Raw genomic sequence first — 12,625 nt, 5'->3', positions numbered from 1 at the left:
CTTTCATCTTATCAACAGAGATCGAGTATAGACAATAAATGGTGGCATTTATAGCCTTTTACCCAAGATAGGATATTTAAAACCCCCCAAAATAATGGGTCAATAAAATCTCTTGGCACCCATTTGTTCCTTGGTACCAGACTTGCTCAGTGAAAAATCTCATTCTGTTGCACAGGTAGACACTTTTCCTCTGTTTAATATGATATAGCCAGAGATGAAAAAGACTGTTAAATGTTAGATTGGACGTGTTTGAATTATAATGTAAAATTTGGGGTCGGAGAAAGGGTTAGTAAAAGAAACAATGTCTGATTCAACTCTCCCCAATTGTAGATATTGGACTTTATCTATGGAATTGTCACGTTACAATGCTGAGAGTTCCCAAGTTATAGGGGTAAGTCATAGTAGAAATAGACCATTCGGCCCATTTAGTCTTCTCCACCATTCAATCATGGCTAATCGCTCCCTCCTAATTCCATTTTCCTGCCTTCCCATCATTACCCTTGACACCTGTTCCAATCAAGAATTTGTCTATGTCTGCCTTAAAAATATCCACTGCATTCTGTGTTTTCCCCCCTTTGCTCAATCTGTTGTACTCGAGTTAGACAATTGCATTTATGTAGTGTTACTGGATCCGATTCAATCGCATGCAAAACAAAGCTATTCACAGTACCTCGTACACAATGATAAAGCTAAATCTATGAATGCTATTACAAGTTGCCTCAATGTCTCTCATCACAAAGTTTCTATACCTAGACATCACCCGATCGCGATGTTTGGTATTGAAAAGGGCTGGTGCTTTTAATGTTGACAGTCCACCGGTGCTCATTTGAGGGCACATGAAAAATCGAACACCTGGATGCTACAAAATGTAAATAAAACCCCAACCAGTAACGATTGATTTAATAAAACACAGAAAGAAAAAATTGTCTTAACTGATTTAGTTTAGTTTAGAGATATAGCATGGAAACCTTCAGTCCACCAAGTCCACACTGACCATCAAACACCCGTTTATACTAGTTCTATGTTATCCCATTTTCTCATCCACCCCCAACACACAAGGGCCAATTTACAGAGGCCAATGAGCCTACAAACCTCCTAATCCCATTTTCCCACGTAAATGCTCCCTCCTAATCCCATTTTCCTGCCTTCCCATCATTACCCATCATTACACGCACGTGTTTGGGATGTGGGAGGAAACAGTAGATGGAGGAAAACCACAGGGTTATAGGAAGAACATGTAAATTTCACACGCACAGCACCCGAGGTCAGAATCAGACCCAGTCTCTGACGCTGTAAGGCAGCAGCTGATCTTTTGAGTTCTGTAACTTCACTCGTGATAGTGCAGCTAATTACTTAACAAGTTAATGTACAATGCAGATCTTTACGCGCAAACTAGAAAAGAACGAGGGATGACTTACAAAATGACATCAGGGCTGATATCAATAAGCTTGCTCATTGCTACACATAACCGCTCGTGCAGGTCGTGATTGAATACGGGCCTTTTGATCGCCTTGACATTGCGTTCAAGAAGATCCAACAGCAGAGGCCTGAGATGGCGTCCGATCAGCAGCGTGCATTCCTTATCCAGCAGCAGCTGAGCCAAGACATTGAGGATATACTGCCGATCCTGCTTGTTCCAAATCTGATTGAAAAACAAAATGTTTCTTGTTAGTTGTCGGTATTGTGTATTGTACAATGTGATCCTCAGGAAAAACATAGACCCAATATACTGTCATACATCTAATCCCATTCTTCTGTCTCATCGGGCACCGCTCATAAGAACGTGGATTGGAATTTGAAAAGTGCGCGGATTGGAATTTGAAAATAGCACCAAAAGACGGCGCCTCATGTAGACTATTTCTGTACAATTTGCTAATCGGGGATATGCTTAGGTTTGGCAATACTTTACTGGACTGTGAGTAAGAAAAAAATGGCACCGTGTATTTTCACATGTGACAATAAAAGCAGCATCATCATTCTTTCAAAGTTAAACAATTGCCTGAGTATTCCAATATTTTCAGCTTTGGATGTGATGAGTCAAGAGAATTTAATTGTCATATGTACCGAAACAACAATGAAATTAGTTTAATTTATTATTATTATTGTCACGTGTACAGAGGTACAGTGAAAAGCTTTTTTGTTGCGTGCTATCTAGTCAGTGAAAAGACAATGCTGAATACAATCAAGTCGTCCACAGTGTACAGATACAAGATGAAGGGTATAATGTTTAGTGCAACATAAAATCCAGTAAAGTCTAATTAAATATAGTTCGAAGGTCTCCAATGGGGTAGATGATAGCTCGGGACCGCTCTCTAATTGGTGAGGATGGTTCAGTTGCCTGATAACAGCTGGAAATAAACTGCCAAAATCTGGAGGTATGCAATTTCAAACTTCTGTACCTACCTATTGCCTAAAGAGAGAGGGGAGAAGTGGGAGTGACGGTCCTTGATTATGCTGGTGGCCCTGCCGAGGCAGCGTGAAGTGTAGATCGAGTTAATGGAAGGGAGGTTGGTTTGCGTTTGCAATTCTTACTTACAGCAGCATAACAGGTCTTTAAACACCGATAGCTCTGGCAGATAATATTGGAAATCCAAAGAGATTTTACGTGCATTAAGCGAAAGAGGGTGACTAAAGAGAGAATAGAGCCCCTCGGAAACCAAAGCGGTCATCGCTGTCCGGAGCTGAAGGAGATGGACAAGTCCTTAATGAGTATTACTGTGGAGAAAGATGTGAAGACTGGGGAACGTGACAATTTATGGATGTGTCTTGAGTTCAGTCAGTATTACAGTCAAGGTGGTGCTGAACATCTTTGGGCACATGAAGGTGGATAAATCTCCCAAGCCAGATCAGATATTTCCGAGGACACTGTGGGAAGCTAGAAAATAAATTGCAGCTGCACTGACTGAGATTTATGAATCATCATGATACAAGGATGAGTTGCCAGAAGGCTGGAGGGGAGCCTCCATTTAAGAGGGTTGCAAGGAAAAGGTTGCATTTTGGGATGACAAATCAGGGCAGGATCTTTACAATACATGGCAGGGCTCTGTGGAGTGTTGGAGAACAGAGGGATCCAGGAGTGCAGGTACATGGTCCGCGAAAGTGGCATCACAGGTAGATAGGGAGGTCAAAGCAGATTTTGGCACATTGGCATTCAACAGTCAAAATATTGAATATAAAAGTTGGGAAGTATGTTACAGTCGCACAAGACATTGGTGAGACCACATTTGAGGTATTATGTTCAGCTTTGGTCACTCTGTTATTGGAAAGATGTTGCTAAGCTGGAAAGGGTGCAGAGAAGATTTACAAGGGTTGCCAGGAATCAAGGGCCTGAGCTATAGGGAGATGTTGAGCAGGCTAGCATTTTATTCCTTGGATTGTAGGAGGAGGAGGGATGATCTGAGAGAGATGTACAAGATCATGATGGTAATAGATAGTGTAAATGCAGTGTCTTTTACTCAGAGTAGGGGATCAAGAACCAAACGTTTAAGGTGACGGGGGAAAAAGATTTAATAGGAACTTTTTTTCTACACAAAGGGTGGTGGGTGTATGGCCAAGCCCAAACGAGGATGTAGCTGAGGCAGGTTAATGTTTAAAAGCCATTTGGACAGGTACATGGGTGGGATAGATTTAGAAGGACTTGGGCCAAACGCAGGTAGGTGGGACTAGTGTAGGTAGAGCATGGTAGGCGACATGGACAAGTTGGGCTGAAGGGCCTGTTTCCACACTGTATGACTTTACTCAAAAGATATTTAATTGAGACATTTTGTATTCCTTCATTAATCTTCAAAGGGACATGCTTATGGTCAGAGAAGCCTGCTCATGATCTTTTTATTTCATACAGGTTTATCATAGCAACTTCGAGGTTCTTTGTTTCCTGGCTTTTATCTCAATGGCCTTATCAAAATGATATTGCAAAGAACCATCTCAACTCAGTCCACACCAATCCCAACCTCAAAGCCTGCAGACAAAAGCAGCGCTGTTGTAGTCTGACGACGTGATCTCTACCATGCTGAGTCAGCTCTCAGTCATCACTTCCTGAACAAAGCCTCACCAATGAACATCAGGCCTCCTTCTCCCCAAGCATCATAAATCTCAAAATCCCAGCAATCGTCCCCTCCACAGTCTCGAACCTAATAGCTCCTCAACCATAATTGGCCGTTTCCATCTCCTACCCCAAATCTAGAAACAGACCATCCCTAATCGACCGGAGATAGACACAAAATGCTGGAGTAACTCGGCGGGTCAGGAAGCATCTCTGGAGAAAAGGAATAGGCGACGTTCCGGGTTGAGACCCTTCTTCACGTCACCTATTCCTTTACTCCCAAGATGCTGCCTGACCCGCTGAGCTACTCTAGCATTTTGTGTCTATCTTTGGTGCAAACCCAGCATCTGCAGTTCCTTCCTACACATCCCTAATGGGCCCTTTGTTTCTGCTGCTCCTGCCCCACTGAACTCACCTCATTCCTGGACTCTATCTTCTTTCCCCTTGTGCAATCCCTTCCCAACTACATCCGAGACATCTCTCCACCTCTTCCAGGTTGGTAAAAGGGTCCTGACTCGAATCATCCGCTGTCCATTTCCCTTCACCGATGCTGCCTGACCCAGTAGTTTGAGTATTTCTCCAGTAGTTTGTTTTTGCTCAGCCCATCAGATACCTCTACTCTTACATATAGAAACATTTCTGTACTCATTTACTCCCCATGCTTTTATGTTTTGTACAAAATGCTGCCAGAGATCTTTTGAAATGATAAAATATACCCATGCTCTTTTTTTACTCTTTCTCCTTGCACCCAAGAGATAGCGAGAATTTTTCAGAAGATCCTCATTATAATGTAATCGACTCCGCAATTCCCCTGGTAGACACAACATGCTGGAGTAACTCAGCGGGACAGGCAGCATCTCTGGAGAAAAGGAATAGGTGACGTGAAGAAGGGTCTCAACCCAAAACGTCACCCATTCCTTCTCTCCAGAGATGCTGCCTGTTATTCCAGCATGTTGTGTCTACCTTTGATTTAAATGAGCAGCTGCAGTTCTTTGTGTAGGAAAGAACTGCAGATGCTGCAGTTCTTTCCTACTTAATTCCCCTGATTACTATATTATTTTTACAAACCTTATCACACAATAACTATGATAGCAACAGAAAGTTAATACCACCCAACACCACAGTTTTCAGTAGAGTCAAATATTCAAAAACAATATCTAAAACCTGGAAGTGTTAGAAACAAGAAATAGAAAATGCTGGAACTATTTAGCAAATTGATCGTTAACATGCATTTTTCCTGCAACTCGAAACTACTTTTTAAAAAGCTTTTTCCTTTTTCTAACGGTCTTCGAAACAAACCCTTTAGCTGTTTTTCTTACTATAAATCCTATATGATCTGTTAGCATTTTATTTTTAATTTCGCAAGTTCCATGTTCTCCAGAGATGCCGCCTGACTCGCTCAGTTACTCCAGCACTTTGTGTCTTTTTTAAAATATAATTTCAACTAACTTTTGCAAATTCGGAGAGCAAAATATATTACACAAAAATATTGATTTCAAATAACAATAGCAACCCGACAACCTAACATAACGACCTGAAACCTAAGCATCATTTCAGAATTAACAAAAAGGCATAGAAACTATGCTACTCAAAACACTGTCCACTCGATCCCATCTCTGGATCGCTCACTTTAGGATTCATATTGAGTAAGCAGGTAATTATTTGATGATAAACCCATGATCACAATGAATGGTGGTGCTGGCTCGAAGGGCCAAATGGCCTCCTCCTGCATCTAATTTTTGTTTCTGTTTCAACAGTCCCTCCCGTCAGTAATTTTGCTGAATGAAATGCACCAGAATGTAACCATTTACGTACATGGAGGTACAGATGTATTTGCAAAACAATTACAAATTGCTAAATGTGGAGGAAGAAACTGCAGATGCTGGTTTACACTGAAGATAAGACACAAAATGCTGGAGTAACTCAGCGGGTCCAGGCAGCATCACCGGAGAGAAGGAATGGGTGATGCTGCTTAGCCTTCGGGTCGAGACCCTTCTTCAGACTGACAGAGATGCTACCTGTCCCGCGGAGTTACTCCAGCATTTTGTGTTTATCTATTTGCAAATTGCTAATCCTCTGAGTTTGCAAATAGACCTGTACGTGTATGCAATGCTCGCATCATGTTGCAAAACAATTTGCCCAAATCAATATCATCAGGTACAATCCACAATGATATCTGAACCAGACAACCAACCCTTCCTTGCACTTAATCCCACCCGGTGGTGCCTCAGCACTTTATATACCCCCTCTGCCTGGGCGACTACGGCGTCCCGGCATTTTTATTCTCTTTTTACCTGCTTGGCCAAGTACTTGCTCAGCTCGCTGCGGCTCCTCTCGTTCAACTTGGCGATCAGAGGAAGGGCCGCCAGCTGCAAGGCCTGGTCGCCCATGGTGTTAGCGGAGTGTGGGCTGGAGCCGGTGGAGAGAGGAGCTGTCAGGCCGCCGCCAGCAGCAACATGCGGGCCCCGCCGCTACACAGCCACACGTGGACCAGAGCGAGTAGAACACTTCCGGGGCACCAGCTGGACCCTGACTGTCCCGGGACGCCCTTTAAACACCTCGAGTTGCTGCACACTCAACCCCCCCAGCTTTCAAAACTATCTGAAAATGGAATTGAAAGGGAATTCAAAGGGAATTGAATGCAATGCAATTTTACACCAATGCAATTTTACACCGATGCAAATTTACACCGATGCAATTTTACACCATGCAATTTTACACCAATGCAATTTTACACCAATGCAACTTTACACCAATGCCATTTTACACCGATGCAACTTTACACCAATGCAATTTTACACAATGCAATTTTACACCAATGCAAATTTACACCAATGCAGTTTTACACCAATGCAGTTTTACACCAATGCAATTTTGCACCAATGCAAATTTACACCAATACAATTTTACACCATGCAATTTTACACCAATGCAACTTTACACCAATGCAATTTTACACCGATGCAAATTTACACCGATGCAATTTTACACCGATACAATTTTACACCAATGCAATTTTACACCAATGCAAATTTACACCAATGCAATTTTACACCAATGTAATTTTACACAATGCAATTTTGCACCAATGCAATTTTACACAGATGCCATTTTACACCGATGCAATTTTACACAATGCAATTTTGCACCAATGCAATTTTACACCAATGCAATTATACACCGATGCAATTTTACACCAATGCAATTTTACACCCATGCAATTTTACACCCATGCAATTTTACACCCCATGCAAATTTACACCCATGCAAATTTACACCGATGCAATTTCACACAATGCAATTTTACACCAATGCAGCTTTACACCGATGCAATTTACACCGATGCAATTTTACACCAATGCAGTTTTACACCGATGCAATTTTACACAAATGCAATTTTGCACCAATGCAATTTTACACCAACACAACTTTACACCGTTGCAATTTTACACCGATGCAAGTTAGGAAGAGGGGATGTTCAACGAGATCTGGGTGTCCTAGTACATCAGTCACTGAAAGGAAGCATGCAGGTACAGCAGGCAGTGAAGAAAGCCAATGGAATGTTGGCCTTCGTAACAAGAGGAGTTGAGTATAGGAGCAAAGAGGTCCTTCTACAGTTGTACCGGGCCCTGGTGAGACCGCACCTGGAGTACTGTGTGCAGTTTTGGTCTCCAAATTTGAGGAAGGATATTCTTGCTATTGAGGGCGTGCAGCTTAGGTTCACTAGGTTGATTCCCGGAATGGCGGGACTGTCGTATGTTGAAAGGCTGGAGCAATTAGGCTTGTATACACTGGAATTTAGAAGGATGAGGGGGGATCTTATTGAAAAATATAAGACACATTAGAGGCAGGAAACATGTTCCCAATGTTGGGGGAGTCCAGAACAAGGGGCCACAGTTTAAGAATAAGGGGTAGGCCATTTAGAACGGTGATGAGGAAGAACTTTTTCAGTCTGAGAGTGGTGAAGGTGTGGAATTCTCTGCCTCAGAAGGCAGTGGAGGCCAGTTCGTTGGATGCTTTCAAGAGAGAGCTGGATAGAGCTCTTAAGGATAGCGGAGTGAGGGGGTATGGGGAGAAGGCAGGAACGGGGTACTGATTGAGAGTGATCAGCCATGATCGCATTGAATGGCGGTGCTGGCTCGAAGAGCTGAATGGCCTACTCCTGCACCTATTGTCTATTGTCTATTGTCTATACCCCGATGCAAATTTACACCAACGCAATTTTACACCAACGCAATTTTACACCGATGCAATTTTACCCCGATGCAAATTTACACCAACGCAATTTTACACCAATGCAATTTTACACCAATGCAATTTTACACCGGCTACCAATCCAGAGCTTCTCAACGATTCTGGCTGTATTTCCAATTTTTAATCTTGATGTTATCCACATTTGGACATTGGATCATCTCACCAAACTTGCCCACGTAAAAATCTAAATAACCTTTTTGCAACCAGGACCCACGCGAGCGAAACCTGCACGAGATAGCCCAGGTGTTGGCAGTTGTGCAGCAGAAAATAGAAAACAGAAACATTTGTTATCCACAGTGAAATGTTATCCACATTTGTGTCAGAAGGAACTACACCGAATGTAGGCACAAAATGCTGGAGTAACTCTGCGGGACAGGCAGCATCTCTGGAGAGAAGGAATGGGTGATGTTTCGGGTCGAGACCCTTCTTCAGACATTGTCTATCCACATTTGTGTAACGTGTCTTCCTAAAAAGCAACTCATCCGTTGCAGTTCAAAATATCTGCACTCTCTCCCTAAAACTTGCAGGGAAAACAAAACAGTTATTTTCGTTTTTAAGATTTAAATTAAAATTTGAGGACTCGTGCACTAGGTAAAATTGAAAATATTGCCAGAATAGTTAAGAAGTGTTATTCAGGCAGAGGGCGGGGGATGCCTTCTTTGAAATAGTAAAATAATTTCAATACTGCATTGGTATGCACAGAACAGGGATACCCAAAGTGCAATAGGAAACCAGCTGGAGGACTTTGTACTGGAGCAAAGCCAAGCATTTAAACTAATAGAGTCAGATGCACAACTTGCCCATACAAACCAAAATGCCCCGTCTCTGCTAGTCCCATTTGCCTGTGTTTGACCCATATCCCTCTAAACCTTTCCTATCCATGTACCTGTTCAAGGGTCTTTTAAATGCTGTTATAATATCTGCCTCCTCTGGCAGCTCATGATATATACTCCACCTCCCTATGTGTGAAAAAAATGGCCCTCAGGTCTATATTCAATTTTGCCCCTCTCGCCTTAAACATATGTCCTCTTGTTTTTGATTCCTCTACTCTGGCTAACATACTCTGTGTATTCACCCTATCTATGCTTCTCCTGATTTTGTACACTTGCAAGCATTAGGGCATGTCCTCCAGGCCATCACGCATGTCCATACTGTTCAGAGTGTGAGATCTCAGCTCTTCCTCTGCTATTGGCACTCATCTACCATTTCAAATTGCATTTCAGTTCCATGTTCTTGAGCTTTTGAATCATGATATAGGCAGGGCAGAACATCAGAGTGAGGGAACAACTCGTGGCCCTGCAACTGAACCTGTCCATGGCGGCCATTAAAGATGCATCAAATGAGCCAACAGTGTGCGTTCATTTGGACTGACTACCTGTCCCTTCACTGAGCTTAAACTCCTTCTGGCAACCATGTTCATCGCATGTGTTTACTGCTTTCTGCAACCAGCGAACACAAGAGAGCCTGGAGCTCATCATTGGTGTTGCAAATAACATTTTAAGTTTTCATGTTTAGTTTAAATCTGAAATAAACTTAGTTTACAAAAACTAACCTAATTTGCCTGCACATGATCCACAACCCTCTATTCCCCACACTTCCATGTGCTATCCAAACACTCCTGAAGAAAGGTCTCAACCCAAATCATCACCCATTCCTTCTCTCCAGAGACACTGCCTGTCCTGCTGAGTTACTCCAGCATATTGTGTCTCTCTTCTTAAAAGTCACTTATAAGTTGATTTGCTATTCATTTCGGGACTTCGGGCTTTTGTTTTTGTTCAGCATGATATTGTTTTTTTATTTTAATTTTTTTATTTATTATTTGTTTATTGTGTTATCTATTGAATACTGTGTTTACAGCCATGTAAGAATTTCATGTGTAGGAAAATAACTGCAGATGCTGGTACAAATCAAAGGTATCACAAAATGCTGGAGTAACTCAGCACAAGACTCGGTGCTGGGACCGCAGCTATTTACAATATACATTAATGACTTGGATGAAGGGATTAAAAGTAACATTAGCAAATTTGCAGATGACACAAAGTGTGAACTGTGAGGAAGATACTATGAGGTTGCAGGGTGACTTGGACAGGTTGTGTGAGTGGGCGGATGCATGGCAGATGCAGTTTAATGTGGATTAGTGTGAGGTTATCCACTTTGGTGGTAAGAATAGGAAGGCAGATTATTATTTGAATGGTGTCGTTAGGAAAAGGGGACCTACAACGAGATCTGGGTGTCCTAGTGCATCAGTCACTGAAAGGAAGCATGAAGGTGCAGCAGGCAGTGAAGAAAGCCAATGGAATGTTGGCCTTCATAACATGAGGAGTTGAGTAAAGGAGCAAAGAGGTCCTCCTGCAGTTGTACAGGGCCCTAGTGAGACCGCACCTGGAGTACTGCGTGCAGTTTTGGTCTCCAAATGTGAGGAAGGATATTCTTGCTATTGAGGGCGTGCAGTGTAGGTTTACTAGGTTAATTCCCGGAATGGCGGGACTGTCGTATATTGAAAGACTGGAGCAACTAGGCCTGTATACACTAGAATTTAGAAGAATGAGAGGGGATCTTATCGAAACATATAAGATTATTAAGGGGTTTGACACGTTAGAGGCAGGAAACATGTTCCCAATGTTGGGGGAGTCCAGATCCAGGGGCAACAGTTTAAGAATAAGGGGTAGGCCATTTAGAACAGAGATGAGGAAAAACTTTTTCAGTCAGAGAGTTGTAAATCTGTGGACTTCACTGCCTCAGAAGGCAGGGGAGGCCAATTCTCTGAATGCTTTCAAGAGAGAGATAGATAGAGCTCTTAAGGATAGCGGAGTCAGGGGGTATGGGGAGAAGGCAGGAATGGGGTACTGATTGAGAATGATCAGCCATGATCACATTGAATCGTGGTGTAGGAGCCATTTACACTTAATTTAGCTACAGTCATTGTATTATGGCTATGTTTAATATTTCTAGTATATCTTTTTTGCATGCTTGTGGGTGTGACTTAATACGTAATGGGGAATGTCTAGATGGGAGGAGGCTAGCGTGGCGACAGAGGTTGCGGTTCAGTTTTGTCTGGGAGGATGGAGAGAATACAGTTCTTTACCACACCTGCTCATGCCAGCTACACTTATAAGAACCACACGGTAATAACCACAAGAATTTTATTGTATTGTTTGAAGAAGAAACAGTTGATAAGAACGAAAAGTAATGAATTACTCTTTGATTTGTGCTACTTTAATAAAGACCAATTAATCAAGAAACAGCGTTTGGAGGATTTGTTTTGTTATATTATGGTGCGGTGTGTGCATAAGCTATACCTCCATTCCATCCCCGAGCAGTAATGGCTATCGAAGTTGGACTTTGAGAAGGTATAGAAACTGCCAACTGGCATGGGTATAGAATGGCCTACTCCTGCACCTATTGTCTACAACACTTTGGAGTCGTTTCTTGGTAAACCAGCATCTGCAGTTAGTTGTTGCCACTTCTCCAGTGATGCTGCCTGACCAGCTGAGTTCCTCCAACACTTTGTGGTCATTCCTTAGTAAACCAGCATCTGCAGTTAGTTGTTGCCACTTCTCCAGTGACCAGCTGAGTTACTCCAACACTTTGTAGTCTTTCCTTGGTAAACCAGCATCTGCAGTTAGTTGTTGCCACTTCTCCAGTGACCAGCTGAGTTACTCCAACACTTTGTGGTCTTTCCTTGGTAAACCAGCATCTGCAGTTAGTTGTTGCCACTTCTCCAGTGATGCTGCCTGACCAGCTGAGTTCCCTCCAACACTTTGTAGTCTTTCCTTGGTAAACCAGCATCTGCAGTTAGTTGTTGCCACTTCTCCAGTGATGCTGCCTGACCAGCTGAGTTCCCTCCAACACTTTGTAGTCTTTCCTTGGTAAACCAGCATCTGCAGTTAGTTGTTGCCACTTCTCCAGTGATGCTGCCTGACCAGCTGAGTTACTCCGCCAACACGTTGGAGTCTTTCCTTGGTAAACCAGCATCTGCAGTTAGTTTGTTGCCACTTCTCCAGTGACCAGCTGAGTTACTCCACCAACACTTTGGAGTCGTTTCTTGGTAAACCAGCATCTGCAGTTAGTTGTTGCCACTTCTCCAATGATGCTGCCTGACCAGCTGAGTTCCTCCAACACACTTTGTGGTCTTTCCTTTGTAAACTGGCATCTGCAGTTAGTTGTTGCCACTTCTCCAGTGACCAGCTGAGTTCCTCCAACACACTTTCTGGTCTTTCCTTGGTAAACCGGCATCTGCAGTTAGTTTGTTGCCACTTCTCCAGTGACCAGCTGAGTTACTCCAGCACTTGGTACATTTTTTTTTATTATTTTTTTTTAAAAACATTT

The 12,625-nt window shown here is 42.7% G+C and overlaps 1 protein-coding gene across 1 annotated transcript in view; it reads right to left on the bottom strand.

The window, feature by feature from the left end:
* Positions 1-6,491, bottom strand: part of mdn1 (midasin AAA ATPase 1) — a 166,041-nt gene extending 159,550 nt beyond the window's left edge. The window contains exons 1-2 of the mRNA XM_078399789.1: positions 6,337-6,491; positions 1,419-1,642 (exon numbers count right to left, since the gene is read on the bottom strand). Coding sequence (XP_078255915.1) covers positions 1,419-1,642; positions 6,337-6,432 — 320 coding nt within the window. The 5' untranslated portion in view covers positions 6,433-6,491. The remainder of the gene's footprint in view (positions 1-1,418; positions 1,643-6,336) is intronic.
* Between the last annotated feature and the right edge of the window lie 6,134 nt (positions 6,492-12,625).

Source organism: Rhinoraja longicauda, chromosome 5 (genome assembly GCF_053455715.1).
Source record: "Rhinoraja longicauda isolate Sanriku21f chromosome 5, sRhiLon1.1, whole genome shotgun sequence".
Taxonomy (NCBI): Eukaryota; Metazoa; Chordata; class Chondrichthyes; order Rajiformes; family Arhynchobatidae; genus Rhinoraja; species Rhinoraja longicauda.
This window is presented reverse-complemented; position numbering and strand designations above follow the sequence as displayed.